The sequence below is a fragment of the Macaca fascicularis genome, chromosome 6 (genome assembly GCF_037993035.2).
Source record: "Macaca fascicularis isolate 582-1 chromosome 6, T2T-MFA8v1.1".
NCBI lineage: Eukaryota > Metazoa > Chordata > Mammalia > Primates > Cercopithecidae > Macaca > Macaca fascicularis.
The window spans coordinates 94677316-94697026 of NC_088380.1; the positions used below are offsets into that span (position 1 = coordinate 94677316).

The following is a 19711-nucleotide window of genomic DNA, read 5'->3' on the forward strand; positions in this document are numbered from 1 at the left end:
TGGCCTCTCAAAGTGCTGGAAAAGATTTGTTTTTCATTCACAGTATGTATATGTCCAACTTAAGTTAGCAAGGGGCTCTGATTATTAGACACTTTAGGTACCACGGCTATATCTCAGCAGGTGCTTTTATCTTCTTGGTGGAGGGAAATGTGGATGTGAAGAACGGCATACCAGCTCTTATAGCTTCTTTCTGGAAGTGATTTACGTCATTTCTACTTAACTTCCTTGGTCAAAGCAGGTCTCCTGGCTGTGCCTAATGTCAGTGGATGAAGTGCAGTCCTATTCTGTCTCTCTCCCATAAGGAAAGACAATCTAAAACATGGGTGAACTGGCAATAATAATAACTCTATATGATATATGTCTGTGTTTGAATGGCTACTCTGCTTTGTTCCAGTAGAAATTAAGAAGGATTCGTTGTTCAGTGACTCACAGCAACTAGCTACTTGCTCAGCTTCCATATGAATAATGAAGAAATATCACTCAAACATACTCTTCTGTACTACTATGGCAGATTTTCAATAAACTATTGTGCGATAAATTGAACAACCTTAGAAAGGATAACTAATGACTCAGGAAAGATTTAAAAAAAGCCTTAAGGGAAAGGATCAACTTTTGTAAAATTACTGTCTCTAATTTCATTTTGATGTAACCATCATATTTCAAGAACAAATAAAAATTACTCTTAGTTGGGATTTACTTGGATACATTTTTAAGCTTTTCATTGTTAACATATAAATTTTTAGGCTTTTCATTGTTAACTTATTATTGACAGAAGCATATCTTCCTTCTTAAATGTATTTTCTTATACTTTTGGTCAAATATGTTTTTTGGTGAGTTTGTTTGCATAATATATTGAAGATAAAAGTAAATGTGATTTGTTTTAAAATGAGTTTTACAGCTCACTTTTCAGAAAACACCATTTATATATAACTTGCAATGAAATATATACCATTTTTGCAGCAATTGTGAAAACTTTTATGAGTGTGCCTAAATGTAATTCATTGTTAATCACATTTGATTTGTTGGGAATAAAATAAAAGATACACAAAAGATAGTTATAATTTGAATAGAAGCTACATTTTTTCGTCAATGTATACTTTCACGCAACAATCACTTTGAAATTTTTATTTCAACTGTTTTTTATTTATTTATTTTTTAAGAGATAGAGTCTTGCTGTGTTTTCCAGACTGAAGTGTGGTGGCACCATCATAGCTGACTGTAACCTTGAAGTCCTGAGCTTCAGTAACCCTCCTGTCTCTGTCTCCTGAATAACTGGGACTATAGGCATATGCCACTGCACTCGGCACAGTCACTTTTTAAATATCCTCCATTTATAAGACTCTCTGTGGGCCTTCAAAGATTGATAGTATATGACCCCTGTCTGCAGCAGTCTTGTAGTCTGGAGAAGAACTTATATAAAATAAAATTGTGCTGCTATCATTAGTGTATTTGTAAGCCTCTAAGTAACTGGCTTTAATCTCTCTTTTAATAGATTTTAATATTAAATATTTTGTAGGTTATAAGACATCATGGAACTCTGTCTCCAGTGACTTTGCATTGGAACATAGACTCTGATCCTGATGGTGATCTTGCCTTCACCTCTGGCAACATCACATTTGAGATTGGGCAGACCAGCGCCAATATCACTGTGGAGATATTGCCTGACGAAGACCCAGAACTGGATAAGGCATTCTCTGTGTCAATCCTCAGTGTTTCCAGTGGTTCTTTGGGAGCTCATGTTAATGCCACATTAACAGTTTTGGCTAGTGATGATCCATATGGGGTATTCATTTTTTCTGAGAAAAACAGACCTGTTAAAGTCGAGGAAGCAACCCAGAACATCACACTATCAATAATAAGGTTGAAAGGCCTCATGGGAAAAGTCCTTGTCTCATATGCAACACTAGATGATATGGAAAAACCACCTTATTTTCCGCCTAATTTAGCGAGAGCAACTCAAGGAAGAGACTATATACCAGCTTCTGGATTTGCTCTTTTTCGAGCTAATCAGAGTGAGGCAACAATAGCTATTTCAATTTTGGATGATGATGAGCCAGAAAGGTCTGAATCTGTCTTTATCGAACTACTCAACTCTACTTTAATGGCGAAAGTACAGAGTCGTTCAAGTAAGTATCCCTTAGTGTGTTGTTATTATTAGCCATCAGAATCCTGAAACAATCAATTTTAAATTTTATTTAATAGAGAATTCTATAAAAAAATAGTAAACTCTAACTTTGAAAGTGTCCTCTTTCAACAGTTTACCTGTAAGGCAACTGGAAGCCAGACACATTTTGTCTTCGAGATTATGTTTTAAAAGTCAGTAGAAAGTAGGACGGGAACTTTAAAATTATCTAGCACACTCTATTATGACAGGGTTGATGTAGTCTTGAGGCTGACTCTGATTTCTGGATGAGTGGATTCGTCCACTGGGGTTGCTGTAACAAACTGCCATAAACTGGTTGGCTTAGAAACAACAGAAATTTTTCCTTATAGTTCTGGAGACTGGGAAGTGCCACGATTAAGGTGCCAGCAGATTCAGTGTCTGGTGAGAGTCTGCTTCCTGGGTCTTGTGGAGGGTTGAGGGGTCTCTGTCTCTCTCAGGCCTCTTTTACATGGGCACTAACCCCGTTTACAAGGGTCTCACCTCCTTAACCTAATCACCTTCAAGGGCTCCACCTCTTAATACTATCACCACAGGGATTAGGATTCAAACATATGAATTTTGAGGTAGGAGGACTTCAGACCATAGGAACAAAGTAGTTCAGTGACAATATTAATTAAGAATAGGCAGTGCAGAACAGGTTTGTCAGGGAAGAAAGCCAAGCGGTTAAAGAGGCAGTAATTTAGAGTAGGATGATTTGTGGCTGGTTTTTGAGGTCAAGGAACTAAATTAGTTTCCTTCTCAGTCTTGTAACTGAAATGCTGTTTTGTTTTAATTGCATAGTGAACTAATTAGAAGAGCATCATTCTGTAGATTTCATCGTTATCTGTTGTAATATTATGTAAAGTGATGATTAATTATACTCTAATGATTTTTTCCTTTTTGATAACTTTTCAACACATATTAAAATATTTCTGTAGGTAACTGTTCTTTTGTTATCAATTCTGTAATAAAGATTTCTCTAGAATGTAAGCTACAATAGAGCAGGGACATTCCATTTAGTTTATTTTTGAATCCTGAATGTCTAGATTAATGCTGGTGCATATTAAACAATACATATTCTTAAATATAAATAGTAGGGCCGGGCGCGGTGGCTCACGCCTGTCATCCTAGCACTTTGGGAGGCCAAGGCAGGTGGATTGCCTGAGCTCAGGAGTTCAGCCTGGGCAACATGGTGAAACCCCGGCTCTACTAAAATACAAAAGAAATTAGCTGGGCATGGCAGCGTGTGCCTGTGGTCCCAACTACTCGGGAGGCTGAGGCAGGAGAATTGCTTGAACTCAGGAGGTGGAGGTTGTGGTGAGCCGAGATGGCATCACTGCGCTCCAGCACTCCAGCCTGGGTGATAGAGTGAGACTCCATCTCTATAAATAAATAAATTAGTTAAATAAATAGTAGAGGCAAAACCCCAAATGAGAGTCCTGTTTGGCTGATGGAATCTTGCTGAGATTTCTTGATGACTTTTGGCCAGTTCTTAGAATTTTGATAGCTTTCTGTGTTCTATTTGGATCTTCTGTCTTTCAGTTCCAAATTCTCCACGTCTTGGGCCTAAGGTAGAAACTGTTGCACAACTAATTATCATTGCCAATGATGATGCATTTGGAACTCTTCAGCTCTCAGCACCAATTGTCCGAGTGGCAGAAAATCATGTTGGACCCATTATCAATGTGACTAGAACAGGAGGAGCATTTGCAGATGTCTCTGTGAAATTTAAAGCTGTGCCAATAACTGCAATCGCTGGTAAGAAAAGACATCTAAAAAGCAGTACCTACAGAGGGACATATGCACAGAGGGACATGTATCCTTGATTGACAAAACCTCTCGAAGTTGCAATTAGGATAATCAACTAGAAAACTAGAAATACTCTTGTGTCTTTTTCAAGGGACAAATCTAGAGTCTTTTTTTTTTTGTTTGATTTTTGGTTTTTGTTTGTTTTTGAGATGGAGTCTCGCTTGATTTTACATTTTGTTTTGTTTTGTTTTGTTTTGAGATTGAGTCTTGCTCTGTCGCCTAGGCTGGAGTGCAGTGGTGTGACCTCAGCTCACTACAACGTCCACCTCCCGGGTTCAAGTGATTCTCCTGCCTCAGCCTCCCAGGTAGCTGGGACTACAGGCGTGTGCCACCATGCCCAGCTAATTTTTGTATTTTTAGTAGAGATGGGGTTTTACCATGTTGGCCAGGATGGTCTCGATCTGTGACCTCATGATCTGCCCACCTCGGCCTCCCAAAGTGCTGGTAGAGTTTTTATATATTTATGACATTAAACTTGTAGATGTAGCAAAAAGTTTTGGCTAAATTATCTATGAATTTAAAAGGTCGATATGCACAAATCAGTGAAAAGTAAACTGAGGAAAACACTGGTTTTCTCTGAGTGTACTCCTCGTTTTTGAAAGGGATTCACTTGTAAATGACTACTGAGGAATGCAGGGAAAATGGGCAGCTTCATGCTTTCAGTGCTTGGCAACAGCCTTGTCTCTGGATCCCTTTATCTTGCTTGCTTATTTATTTGTGAAGAGCGAGGAAAAGGCAATAGTTAGTATTAACTATTTCATGTATAAAAAATGACTTCATTGCCAGATGTGTGTATTAGAAGACTGCCTACTTTGATAGTTCTGTCCCAGCATCCAGAGGGAGATTTGACTGAGAACTATTCAATTAGAATCTTTCTAGTGTGCTCTCAGAGGAACAGGAATGTGAGTGGGTGGGATACTGTGCTTGATTTTAAAAAATAAATCATCTGGACATAATACTTGCTTGAAAAGACAATAAACCAGGCCCATCTAATACCTAACTGGTGTAGGCTGGGGTAGCTCCTAGGAGTACCTGGCTGCCTGTAGAGGGCCTCACACACTGACAGATGGTGGGGTTTGGTCAGTGTTCTAAGAAATTAGCTCTCAGTCTTCACACAGAGCACCCCTCCTTTCCCCACCCACTTTTTTTTTTTCCTCCTGCCATCCTGAGCAGTACTCAGTAGCAGCTTTCAATCTATGCAAGAAGGTCTTTTCATGTCCAGCTGCATCATTGATGATGCTAGCGTTCCCCTATCTGTGCAATGGTGTAATTTATCTCTCCAGTGACATTACAATTCTAGTTCTGTTCTTTCTTCTAAAAGTACACCTTTTTTTCTTGTAGTTAAGAGGGCCTATCTTGTAATGAATGATTCTCTCTCTATTTATATGTGTAAATAGACCAAATATGTATGCATTTTTCTCAAAGTGAAGGAATGAACTTGAACAGCCCTAGGAAGTCTTTTTCATTATTTTGTGATATTATCAAACCCATTTTTCTACTGAGAGGCATAAAAGTCTTCTTGCTTAGAATAAATGTAGTCAATATCCTCAAAAAAGTATTTCCAAGTAGATCCGTAAAGTTTGATACCAAATAGTTTTTCCGTAGTATATGGAATGTTTGTCATCATATTTTAGAAGTCTTAGCATTTTACTTTTGGTCTTTTCAGGTGAAGATTATAGTATAGCTTCATCAGATGTGGTCTTGCTAGAAGGGGAAACCAGTAAAGCTGTGCCAATATATATCATTAATGATATCTATCCTGAACTGGAAGAATCTTTTCTTGTGCAACTGCTGAATGAAACAACGGGAGGAGCCAGACTAGGGGCTTTGACAGAGGCAGTCATTATTATTGAGGCCTCTGATGACCCCTATGGATTATTTGGTATGAAGACTAATTTGTGTCTCTCTTTGACTTGTCTGTATGTATAGATCATAGATAATGATCTTTTCTTTACTTTTAGAGACACAGAATTGATCTGATCATGTTTTCTTTCTTAACCTGCTGTTACTGACATATAGGATATCTGTGCACAGTCATTGGCAGTGGTTAGTGATTGTTTTAAAAAGAAATTAAATCAGTCTCTTAGCATATATGGAAAAGTCACAGACTATTGGCTTTAGGATGTGACCTGGCTCCTATATGTGTTTTGTGAGTCTTAGGCAATTCTTTAGAGAAATAATTTAATTTATAGAAATTTACACAAAAATTTGGATTTCTGGGCTTTCTTGATAAATAGGAAATCTGGCAATATCAAGTTCCCTTTCCTGCATAACGTCAGTCATGGGAACTAAATAGTAATTGCCCCTCTGGAGCAGGCTTGCACTGTGCAATCAGCTTCTGTACTCACTGGACCTGTCACTCATGTCTGGTATAGACTTGAGCCCTATGGGCTTTGTGGTTTCTACTTCTATCACAGTGAAAACTAATTTGAAAATTTTGGCAGGGCAGACCAATTTGTATCCCAGCATGTTACTCTGGTTTTCGTGGGTTATAGCTACTTAGATTGCTTAGGGGTAAAGAGAATCCACTATAGAATGGTGCTTGGTTAACTGTTATCTCTGTTTCACTTTGTATTTGAAGTGAACTCTGCTCTGTCTACCCTTCAGGTTTTCAGATTACTAACCTTATTGTAGAGGAACCTGAGTTTAACTCAGTGAAGGTAAACCTGCCAATAATTCGAAATTCTGGGACACTCGGCAATGTTACTGTTCAGTGGGTTGCCACCATTAATGGACAGCTTGCTACTGGCGACCTGCGAGTTGTCTCAGGTAATGTGACCTTTGCCCCTGGGGAAACCATTCAAACCTTGTTGTTAGAGGTCCTGGCTGACGACGTTCCGGAGATTGAAGAGGTGAGAGGAATGGCTAGTATAGAATGACACTGTAAATCGTACCTTATCTATAGTGACTAGAACAGATGGCCGTTGTGACATTTTGGAGAGGATGTCAAATAAATTATTCCTGCAAGAATGTTCAAACTATGCTAGTGTGAAAGTGATCCTTACAATTGACAAAAGCAGGAATATTCTAGAAATAGATTGTGTACATATGCCAGTTTACTACTATAAGACTTTTTTGTACAATTACATTGCATTGTTCAACATTTTGGTTAAAAGGTTAAATAATACACACACACACACATATATATATATATCTGTCATAATTTATAATACATTTGTTCTGTATAAACTCTTTTTTCTTTCTTTTTTTTTTTTTTTTTGAGATGGAGTTTCACACTTGTCACCCAGGCTGGAGGGCAGTGGCACAATCTCGGCTCACTGCAACCTATGCTTCCCGGGTTTAAGGGATTCTCCTGCCTCAGCATTCCAAGTAGTTGGGATTACAGGAGCACACCACCATGCCTGGCTAATTTTTGTATTTTTAGTAGAGACGGAGTTTCACTGTGGTGGCTAGGCTGGTCTTGAACTCCTGACCTCAGGTGATCCACCTGCCTTGGCCTCCCAAAGTGCTGGGATTGCAGGCATGAGCCAATGCACCTGGCCTGTTCTGTGTAAACTCTTAACTTATTTTATACTCCCTTTTGGCTTGGGTGTGAGCCAGTCAATCTTAAGTATTACTGTGGTTTTTCATTCATTCATTCGTTCATTCATTCACTTATTCTTCAACCATTGTTGAGAATTTACTATATGAAAAATACTATGTGAAATATATCTTCCTGATATTTCCTTTTCATGATGAAGCAGGAAGGTACAGTATCAGTGGAAAAGTTAATCACTAACATATTGGCTGAAGATAATTTTATTATATGAAATTCAAGTATTATTAATATTTACATATCATAAAATTACTTTGGATAGCATTTATTCTTTAATAGTATAAAATTTTATAGAAGTTCATAAAATTTATTTTGAATGCTAATTGTGCCATTTTTCACTTCTAAAATACTAGATATTCATTAGCACATAAACATTTCTGTTTTTGTCTCTGTAAATTTAGGTGGCATTACAGTATGTTTTTGTTTTAAATTTTGTCAAATAGTTTTATTTAAGATAATGTGGGAAGTAAAGCATAGTGTATTAACTCTCCATTAAAATGTATATTTCAGATTTTTTTTAAAAGGGTATAGGATGTAAAAGTCCTATTATTGAAATGGTAAACATAAACAGGGATATTAAAATTCAGTCACATGATTATATAACGATATTAAGGAGTTTAAACAGCCTGTATGTCCTATATATAACTAGGTTCTATTATTAAATGTTGATGATGGGTTATTCTGTTACATGCTGGGTTTGTAAGTGTAATTGGGGGAGTTTCTTTTAGTCCATTTATATTTCATTCCATTTTGTTCTTGTACTTGTATGTATATGTTTGATTTTTTTCCCTTGAATCATTTTTATTCTAATTTCAGAACTGTGATGCTGTTAAAGAAGTTTTCACTGTATTTTTAGGTTATCCAAGTGCAACTAACTGATGCCTCTGGTGGAGGTACTATTGGGTTAGATCGAATTGCAAATATTATTATTCCTGCCAATGATAATCCTTATGGTGCAGTAGCCTTTGTTCAGAAGGTTTATCGTGTTCAAGAGCCTCTGGAAAGAAGTTCCTGTGCTAACATAACTGTCAGGCGAAGGTATATGAGATAGCTACTTGCATCTGTGGGAGTGATGAGAGTTGTGGGGTGGTGGGGAAGGATCCCTTGCACAGCTAAATCATTTAGGTTTTGCGGGTTTTTTCCTATGCCATAAATTATTTTATAGGTTATTTTTATGTGTTAATTGAATTATGCTTATTAGTATAAAGGACCTTTCATTTATCATACCAATTGTTAGTGAAATGGGTAATAAATTTTATATCACTGAGCTCTCTAACCCCAGAAATGCATTGCTTTAATCTGTAATTTGTTACAATTAGTACTTAAATATAACTGGCTTCTAAATTAAAGAACATTTGTATGATGTATGAAGGAGTTGATTTCCAGGTCTGTTTTTTCTCGCTTTTTTTTTTTTTTTTTTTTTTTGGTGAGGCAGCATTGGGCTCACTGAGATCCTTCAGAAATAGAAAACAGGATCTTGGGAAATTGTGACGAGTACAGTCAGCCCTCTGGTATCCACAGGGGATTGATTGCAGGGTCCTTGGATATAACAAAATCCTTGGATGCTCCCCTTATATAAAGTGGTGTAAAATATAAAATTTGCATATAACTTATGCACAGCCATCCATATACTTTAAATCATCTCTAGATTACTTATAATACCTAATAAAATGTAAATGCTATGTAAATAGTTGCTATACTGGACTGGTTTTTCGAGTTTGTATTTTTAAAATTTTTTTTTCTGAATATTTTTGATCTGCGGTCTTGAATCCACAGATGTAGAACCTGTGGATACAGAGGGCTGACTGTTACTACATTTCCTCAAAATGTAGTCATGTTTGTTATCATTGTTACTTTGTTTCAGTTAAGTATAGCAATAAAAATTAACTTTGTAATTTTGTTTTGAAATCCTGAATTTGCATACCTTGGAAAATATTTTCATAGCTTGATTAAAAATAAGTGTTGTTTGATTGAAAATTAGCAAGGTTTCCTTACAGGAGAAAACAAAATGTTGGGAGACAAGTGTAATTAAGAAACAGGGTTGTGTTTGTACTACGACTTTAAACATTTAAAAAAAAAATTGAAAACCACAATCAGCATTCCTCTTCTCTATGTGTGATTACTTTGAGTGCTTAACCTGTCTTTTAATTGTCACTCCACATTTTAGCGGAGGGCACTTTGGTCAGCTGTTGTTGTTCTACAGTACTTCCGACATTGATGTAGTGGCTCTGGCAATGGAGGAAGGTCAAGATTTACTGTCCTACTATGAATCACCAATTCAAGGGGTGCCTGACCCACTTTGGAGAACTTGGGTGAATGTCTCTGTCGGGGGGGAGCCCCAATATACCTGTGCCACTTTGTGCCTTAAAGAACAAGCTTGCTCAGCGTTTTCATTTTTCAGTGCTTCTGAGGGTCCCCAGTGTGTCTGGATGACATCATGGATCAGCCCAGCTGTCAACAGTTCAGACTTTTGGACCTACAGGAAAAACATGACCAGGGTAGCATCTCTTTTTAGTGGTCAGGCTGTGGCTGGGAGTGACTATGAGCCTGTGACAAGGCAATGGGCCATAATGCAGGAAGGTGATGAATTCGCAAATCTCACAGTGTCTATTCTTCCTGATGATTTCCCAGAGATGGATGAGAGTTTTCTGATTTCTCTCCTTGAAGTTCACCTCATGAACATTTCAACCAGTGTGAAAAATCAGCCAACCATAGGCCAGCCAAATACTTCCACAGTTGTCATAGCACTGAATGGTGATGCCTTTGGAGTGTTTGTGATCTACAGTATTAGTCCCAATACTTCCGAAGATGGCTTATTTGTTGAAGTTCAGGAGCAGCCCCAAACCTTGGTGGAGATGATGATACACAGGACAGGGGGCAGCTTAGGTCAAGTGGCAGTTGAATGGCGTGTTGTTGGTGGAACGGCTACTGAAGGTTTAGATTTTATAGGTGCTGGAGAGATTCTGACCTTTGCTGAAGGTGAGTGATGGTTCTAAATGAATTTCAGTTGCCACTGGTAAAGTCATCATAGTCCATTTTTATGATAAAATTTATAAGAATTCTTACTGTGTACATTCTTGTTAATATATAAAAATGTAGTTGGCTTTAGAAAAAAATAGAAGTTAATTGGCTTGTTAATGGTTGGCATGACAATACATAGCCTGACATGACTGTACATATATATCTTTTTAGTTTAAAAAACAGATTTTCTGGGAATATGTGAATTTTATCCCTTTATGTTTGATAGTAGTGTCTTTAACAAAGCACAGAGGAAACTACAAGGCAAGTTCTGATTTTGTAAGGGAACTTTTAATAATGACCCATGTACCTACAACCATACATGTTGGTAAGAAGCAGTGGTAGCTAGGAAAATGAGTATTAATTGATAAACATTTTCATATGCACTAGACAAATCAGGAAATATCATCAGTGAAAATTATATTTAAATAAAAGTAGCATAAACTTTGGTGACTGCATTTATATTACATCAATCCTAGTGATCAATTTATAATACTGTTCCTACACTTGCGATCACTACTGTGAATTTTCATAAACAATATAATGATATTTTTACATGACCAGCTAATTAGAATTAGGATCAGATTGAGTGGTTCTTTTTCAGGACTGGTTGACTTCTGTGCTATTTAAAATTGGGAAAGTTAGTATGTTTAAAATAGTTTTCTTTGGGTGTGGGAAAGGTATCTTTACTGAGATTATTGATTAAATCCTCATTTGGGCAATTATATATTCCATAGAATTTTAAAAAACATAGTGCTTTTCTGATTGAAAAAGTAATGTATATTCTAAAAACTTCAGAATATACAACAAAATGAAGGAAATAAACTTTATTCATAATTCCGTATTTTAGAACAATCCATTGTATTTGTTTAACTTTTTAAGGCATATACTTTTTTTTTGGAAACTAATTAGAGGTCATGGTACACATATAATACGCTTTTTGAAACATATAATAATCATTATGTTTTAGAGTAAATTTTTTAAATTGTATAAAATATTTTTATTATGGTTATTTTCTAGTCAGTGATTTGAGGATTTAGTGGGATATGATATGCTTGACAGAAGATGGGAACAGGTTAGTAATTGGTAACTTTTCTATTTCAAAAGGAATAATGAAAATGTAACGAGGAGGGCGTGGGAATGAAAATATAAAGTTAGATTTTCCAGTGGTTTTGTTAACTACAAAGAAAGTTATATATAAAGAAATAGCATTATATAAATTACTATTACCATGAATCGTAACCTTACATCACACAAAATGGACTCTATTTTATAGCTATTGCTAACTTAGATTCTTAGATAGTGCAGACTGTCTTAAAGCAATCGTGACACTCCTGTATTGATGAAAATGCACCAGGGTCACAAAAGAGAGAACATGCATTTAATCTCCTTTCTCCTTTTTCCTGCCTTGTCTTTTCTCACTCTTTCATTCTCTCTCCAGAAAGTGGTGAGAAAATAAATAGGGGGCACCTTAGACTGAACAACAGAAACAGTATTGGGTTTAGGGACATTCTGTGGTGCCCTATCTACTAGATCAAATTGCAAAGTAGATTGCTTGGACTTTGTGGCTGTCACTTGTCCCTTTGAGTTCCTCTTTTGTTTTCTTCCTTCATTGCACTACTTCCTGGAAACTGGTACTTGATGCTGTTATCTCATCTAGTTACCCAAAGATGCATCTCATTCAGGCTGGTTCTTTTGCTCAGAATTTGACATCCCTTTTTAGTTCCTCATTTTGACCAGCATTCTGTAAGTGTTCCTGGTTTTTCAGGAGGGTATTGTGTTGAATATCTGATTAAAATTGTCACAGTAATGCCAGAATGAGAATGAGACCCCACTCTCCTAAAGGGAGTTGTTTCTAAACAGAAGATACCTTTGAAGCTCTTTTCCTAGCTAGGTGTCTGTTCTTGGCTAAAATCCAGGAGTTAAAGCCATGATTCTTTGAAACAATTCTACCTTTTGACTTTCCCATAATTGAAAATGTCCTTCTCCCCAATCTGTCTTCATTAATGAAATTTTGCAGTGTTTGGTGTGTGAAAAGATATATATATATATATAATATATATATATATATAAAATCATCAAAATTTGCTTATATTGCCCATGATATGGAGCTGTTATAATTCACTCATATTTTTACTTAACTTTTAAAACTAAAAATTATTTTAGGCCTTTCTGAGTTCTCTATGTTGGTGATTTTGTTACTTTGGTTTTTATTCCATTGGTGTTTTTATAGGTGAAACCAAAAAGACAGTCATTTTAACCATCTTGGATGACTCTGAACCAGAGGATGACGAAAGCATCATAGTTAGTTTGGTGTACACTGAAGGTGGAAGCAGAATTTTGCCAAGCTCCGACACCGTTAGAGTGAACATTTTGGCCAATGACAATGTGGCAGGAATTGTTAGCTTTCAGACAGCTTCCAGATCTGTCATAGGTCATGAAGGTGGGTTCCTTTTTTTGTTAAGCATATTAATTTTCTTTTCCATGGATGTCATTTTTTGTCTAGTTCTTTAAAACTTCTGATATTTTTCCCTTTCATTATTTTGTTGAACTGTGTGTGTGTTAATCTGCAAAGAACTTCTTTGGGAGAAGGCTTTGTAATGAACTGTTTAGCCAGATTTAGGAGCCTTGCAAACCAATTCCATGTTCTAGCTTGCCATTCTCTACTGGTATGACTTTAAGGAAGTTAAACCTGGAATGCTTAGTTTTCCCATCTGTTAAATGATACAAAATATTACTTACTTCATAGGTTTCTTTGTGAGGATTAAGTGAGGTAATAAATATAAAATGCTTAGCATAGTTCCTGGAAAGTATAGCGTATGCCCAAGGGTAGCCGTTGGTATCAAACAGTGAAACATTGGCAGCCGGTTAAAAACAAGTAATAGTTTGTAATCAGTGAATATCTTAGCCTGGATTTTACATTGTGTTTGTATATTTTATGAACAAAGTGCCAAGCTAGAAAACCTTATAAAATGTCTTTCTTCCTTAAAAAACAATAATTTTCTTGAATTCTTACTTAATGTTTTATATCACATGTAGGGTTTTACACAGAGGGGCTAATTTTTGTGTGTTTAAAATATAACAGTGTTTTTGTCTGTTTAAGCCTGTTTTGTGATAAAATAGGTATTGATAGCCTGTGTTTCATTACTTAGTTTATATCTGGAATTAAAAAAATAATTTTACCTTGAATAGTTAGTAAATGAAAAGAATATAGATTAGGTACTTGGACATCTATTTAATAGATGAGAAAACAAATTGAGACACAGAGAGATTAAAAGACTTGACAATGTCAGACAGTTAGTGGCTGTGCTAGAAACAGAATGTATTTTACTGTATTACCTTTTCTTTTTCCCTCACTGTACTTCCAACTTGCAAGTTTATTTATCCATACAAATATTCGAGCCATTTTCAGTACTCTACTTTTATTAATGGTTTGGAATTGCATGTTGTCATAACAGTAATTAGTAAAAGTGACTAACAAATTCCATAAATCTAACTTAAGGACAGATCAACTATCAAAAAGTTATTTGTAACATAATACAAAGTTACTGCAGGAATAGTTAATAATAATGACAACAGTAACACTTATGGAGTGTTTTCTGTGTGCCAGACACTCCACCTTCATTATTTCACTTAAGTTTAACAGCAGTCCTATGAAATAGGTATAATCGTATACATCAGATTTTCACTCAAGGAAACTGAATTTGAGAGAGACTAAATAGCAACAATTATTCAGTGGTAGTGCTTAGGCCCAGCTGTGTCAAATCCAAAGCCCATGTTCTATAGGGCACCTAGTGAGGACAGAATTTATTTTGCTTGAACTTGTGTCTTCTGTGGAACCTGACAATGCAGGGACTTTGGGTAAGTATTTGAAGTTATTTGAGTTGGAAGCAGAATGAATTTGAGTAGCAATGCCTATGTGAGGGAAGGAAATTAGTGAGAGAACCTGACTCTGTCTCAGGTTAAAGGTGGACATTGGTTAAAGATGATAGCTCAAATCTGGAAAATGAATATGATGATTTTTGCGGACAGAGGATAAAAAGCAAATTATCGGAATGGAACCATGCAAAACATCAGACTAAGGTGATGGGAAAGAAAAATTACCCGAGAGGAGAGAGAAGCCTTTGCTGGAGAGGCAGGGAGAAACCAGGGAGAGCGTGTGTTTTCAATCAGTTACACTGATTACTCAGTAATCGATGTGTCTCATACTAATATGGCCAAAAAGGGGAGTTAGATCTCAAATGGGCCAAACAAGACAGTAGCAATGGTAGATGAATTTTAAAGGAGGACTGGGGATAGGAAGCCAATATCTAAGGATGACAAACGTAGAGGCCTTCGGCGGGTGCTCCTCAGTGTGGCTTTCAAGAGGCTGCCTGTTCAGTGTTTGCTTCTGGTCTGTGACAAGAGGATTGGAAACTTATAACAATTTCACTTTGCTGTGATATCCGAAAGCAGTGTCTATGGGCTGGTATTTGTTTTTTTGTTTGTTTGTTTTTTGTGTTTGTTTTTTGGCCGTTTAACTTATCTAGTCATTTATTTTATTGTGTTTTACAAGAGGGTCAGCCTCTGATGTATTGAGGCAAACAAAGCAAAAAGCCCTGTCCTTCACAGCATGAAGTTTTGAGAAGCACTGCTTATTGGCTGTGACAGCAAGGAGAGGAGAAACATTGGAGAAAACAGATGAAAGGGGAGCATTTTGGATTTGTTTTGTTTTGTTGAAGAAATATAGGAAGGAAAAGAAGAGAATCAAAGTGTTAGTGGTGTGGAAGGTACAAATAAGAGCTGAGATCAGGAAAGGATACATGAGATTTAAGGAGGGATTTAGAGCTAGACTAGGCATGTGCTTTTCAGCAATATGATGAAAATTCTTTTCTGAGGAATACAAAAGAATTTGGATGTCTAGGATCAATTTAAGGAGATTTTAACTGTAGGGCCATTAATTTTGTGAAAGTGCATTCTGCGAGCCTGGATGGTGGTGGTAGTGGTGAGTTGGAGGGCTCTGAAGACACTGAGGCCCTCCTTCTAGGTACCACAGCGTCTTGGAGAGACTGCAGACATGCACACCTACAGTCTCTTTGGCCCGGATGAACTTCGCCTGAAAACAATATTGTGGCCTCGTCAGTTTCCAACAGCTAATTATATGCAGGAGAGGCAAACAGGAAGGATTAGTAATTAAAATAAATGGTCCAAAGGTGTTATGGTTAAAAATCTGCTTTAGCATTTCAATCTAAAACACCAAATTGCTTTTATTGCAGGTATGCGTGCTCCCTAGATTTTTTACATTTCCTACATAAAAGTTGGGGTCAATTTCTATTTTTTGCTTACTTTTTCTCTTCATTCCTAATTCCTGGAATATAAATTATTTTTTTCAAAAACATATTAAGCCACAATAGTTCTGTATTTTATGTATGCTTTATATTACCATGAAAATTGCACAGAGAAATGTGTATGTATCATGATGAGTTTATGAAAGTGAATTAATGAAAACATCATGGTGATTCTTCAGAGATAACCGCTAAACCAATGGGGTAAAAATAACCTTGCCATGTGAGCTTTTAACAGTGTTAACATTGCTTTTGGCCTAGTGTTGGAGTTTCATTTATGTGATTAGATTTAAAATGTGGACTATGCTGAACTTCTGGCTCTAGAATACATTTTTGATTCATGGGGAGGATTTGCCTTAGTCTCTAACAATGTATTGAATTCTGTAGAATCCTATTTCTACGTTTTGTCCTAATGCAATTGGAGAGCTGCCCAGTGATAAATATTACTTTCTTTCAAATGTAATGGACAGAATTTAGAAATATAGGACAATGGATTTTACTGTGGTTGCACACTGGGTATAAATGGGCTCTTTATAAATCTGTGCTAGGTGTTTCTCTCAGTCACCCAACTCAGCAGCATCATAATCATCCTGTCACATTCGATGGATTTTAAATTTTTTCTTCTCTTAGGGACAGCATGTATCTTTTTTACACAAAGATTTGAACGAGAAATGTGATTCTTTAAAGAAATATATAGAACTGCTATATTGGAAATATTCAACTTTTTCTTAACTCTTATTTACAATCTGTGCTTCCCATTATTCATATTCCTATAATTGTTTTAACCCATTTTCTTTTTTATTATAGAGGGCAATTTGGATAGTATACGTATGTCATGTATACATGTATCTATTAAAATATATTTTCTGTATTTTGGTTTTCCATTATTTTTATGTACATTGTAGTTGGTGTTTATCTTTGTAAAAAGAATTCAGGCCTTGAAAATAAGTGCCTAAAACACTTAGGATTATTAAAATACATTCTTCATTCATATTCTTTATCTGCATTAAGTTAGTCCTAGACACTATATGACAGATCTGCTTTAGAGTTGAAATGTGTCACTAACTTTTGGTAAACTGTGGATTTCATATCAAGATGATCTTCTGGTTTTGTAGTCAGACACTTGGTTAGGTAAGGGCTCTTCTGGTTTTCATCTTGGGTGAAAACTAGAAGGCTGTTTGCTGTTTAGTACCTAGTAAAGTCTTTGTCATCTAAAAATTATACTCTCTCTTAAGACATTTCTTCTGTCTTTTCCCTTAAATTTGGAAGACTAAGTACTTATTTTTAAGTTTTTCTTTTTCCTGTGACTGTTTGACTTTTCACCCTGGCAGAAGGTATCTTTCTGAAATGTCCAGTCATTTTTTCCAGGAGGCATTTTAAATGGACCTGGCTCCTGGAAGTCTGCAATAAAGAGACAGAATCAATACCTCCCTTTTGATTATTGCTTAGAAAAAATTTCACACTATTCTTGCTGTTGACATGATACATTTTCACTGGGCTTACAAGATTATGTGTTTAAGAAATACTTCATTTATCTTTTATTTATATGTGCTTCTCTATGTGTGTGTGGGTGTGCATGTGTTTGTGTGTATGTGTGTTTGTGTGTGTGTGTGTTTGTGTGTGTCATGCTTCAAATTATATTTTTGCAGTATTTTCTTGCAGGTTACTTTCATGGTAACTTTTTAACTTTTCAGAGGGGATATTGATGAAGTAGTATTAGACTTTGAGTGTTTTTACATGTAGTAAGTTTGTCTGAACATTTTACTTTATTTTCTCCCAAGCATTTTATTTTTACTTTTACCTAAAAGTGATGTATTTATTCCCAAATCTCTATGTGTAAACTTGCAACTGCAATTTTATTATTGTGATTATAGGTTACCCTTCAACATGGAAATTTTTTGACCTGCATTTTGTTTTCTTGCCATTCGTGTTCTCTTTGCACTTTAGTACTTCATTTGTTCCATAATTTTCTTTTTGAACCATTAACAAGTTTTGTGATTTGAAAAGTTTGAAAACCACAACTCTTACGAAAGAGTCACCAGACAACACTGTAGGTGAAATAACTTAATAATTTCAAGGATTTTTCTATGCTCTTTGGGAATAAATTTTTGTTTTTCAGTGTTCCAAACTTGCTCTATAAGAAATTTTATATATTGTACAATAGACACCAGAGTTTCATAGTAGTGTCTATATTTTGTTCACAAGTTTTACAAATACAAAATTTTTAAATGGTATGTTAGCAATGGCTGACTATACACAGTCTTTCAGTTTCATCCCAATCTTTGGACAATCTGATCTAAAAATTCCTGTGTTTTTGTTTTTTTGTTTTGTTTTGTTTTTTTGAGACGAAGTCTCGCCCTGTCGCCCAGGCTGGAGTGCAGTGGCCGGATCTCAGCTCACTGCAAGCTCCGCCTCCCGGGTTTACGCCATTCTCCTGCCTCAGCCTCCGGAGTAGCTGGGACTCCAGGCGCCCGCCACCTCGCCCGGCTAGTTTTTTGTATTTTTTTTAGTAGAGACGGGGTTTCACCATGTTAGCCAGGATGGTCTCCATCTCCTGTCCTCGTGATCCACTGGTCTCGGCCTCCCAAAGTGCTGGGATTACAGGCTTGAGCCACCGCGCCCGGCCAAAATTCCTGTGTTTTTAAAAGATCAATCTAAGACATAGTCTACTAATGGCAACTAAGGTTTTTTGTATTGACACACTTAAAATGTGTTTTAAAAAGTCTTTCTAATGCTTTTATTTATATTATCCACTCTCCTTAAAATGTTCATTTTGTTAAAATTGTGTTTAAATTTCGTAAGAAAAATTTATTTTATTTTTAAATTGAAATTAAGATAGTTTCTAAATTAATTAATTCATGATATTTTAAGAAACCTTCCTATTAGAAATATTTGTTTATTGACTTCAGAGATAAAAAACATGGCAGTTTAAAAAATACTTGAAAGCGGTATTTAAATTTTATTGCTTTATTTCTACTCTTTAAAAAGTGTTTGAAGATATTACTTATATACACAAAAGTTACTTGGATAACTAACTAAACTAAACTAACTAAAAGTGACATTTTTAGTGAATGTGATTTTTAACTATATGTCTATGCTATACAAATTTGATTAAGGATGTTGTCTTCTCAATCTTTTAAAACATCATTCTATCTTTGCATAATAATAATTTTTTTAGTGATATAGTTCATTGGTATTTCTTAACTGTGTTCATCATCCTATAAATCTAATGAATAGAGCATATTTTCAACAAGTCATATGGCCATTAGCACACTCCCTAACAGCTTACTTTATGCTTTTAGCAATTTGAAAGACATGTTATGATTTTCTTCACTTTTGTAAAGTATTATATGGGGATAAAAGCCAGGAATAGAAAAGATCTAAAATATCTCTATCATCCAGGAATGATAACTGTAACTTTGGCGAAGTTACAGATGTTGATGTACAGATTTGACACCTTTCCTTTGTATTTCTTTTTATAAAACAAAATCATTGATGGTAATATGTAAGTTACAACTATAGAAATGTGATTTTCAGGTATTTGCAAGCATTTTTATGCGTGCATTGTGTAAAATCACATTGCATATCAGTGTAAGGAATTTGTGCCCTTTTGAAAAGTGAAGGAAGAATTTACTTGTGTTATTACCATGAGGACTTTATTATTTTCTTTAATTTACAGAACACTTACGTTCTGGTGCATGTTTTGGAGTGTATAAAAGTTTGTGTTTCCCATTTTAGCATGTGCTTTTGTAACTTTTACATGTTGAGTTTCCTGAAGTTCTACTAAATGGAAGTATTTAGAAGTGGGATAATAAACAGTAAGCATGTGTAAAACTTCTAGAAAATTCAAAACAGAACAGC

General features: G+C 35.7%; 1 protein-coding gene across 15 annotated transcripts in view; it reads left to right on the forward strand.

Annotated features, from left to right (window-relative positions):
- The window catches only part of ADGRV1 (adhesion G protein-coupled receptor V1), a 597366-nt gene that overhangs the window by 118886 nt on the left and 458769 nt on the right, over positions 1-19711 (forward strand). For 13 of the 15 annotated variants that reach the window (XR_012413865.1, XR_012413864.1, XR_012413866.1 and 10 more), the window contains 7 exons: positions 1517-2126; positions 3686-3901; positions 5619-5834; positions 6560-6804; positions 8365-8546; positions 9676-10487; positions 12760-12969. Coding sequence is in view for 11 of the 15 variants with exons in the window: in XM_005557361.4 (XP_005557418.3) it covers positions 1517-2126; positions 3686-3901; positions 5619-5834; positions 6560-6804; positions 8365-8546; positions 9676-10487; positions 12760-12969 (2491 nt within the window). In the remaining 4 variants the exon portion in view is untranslated. The remainder of the gene's footprint in view (positions 1-1516; positions 2127-3685; positions 3902-5618; positions 5835-6559; positions 6805-8364; positions 8547-9675; positions 10488-12759; positions 12970-19711) is intronic. The other 2 variants (XM_073993819.1, XM_073993820.1) reach the window with 1 other exon arrangement.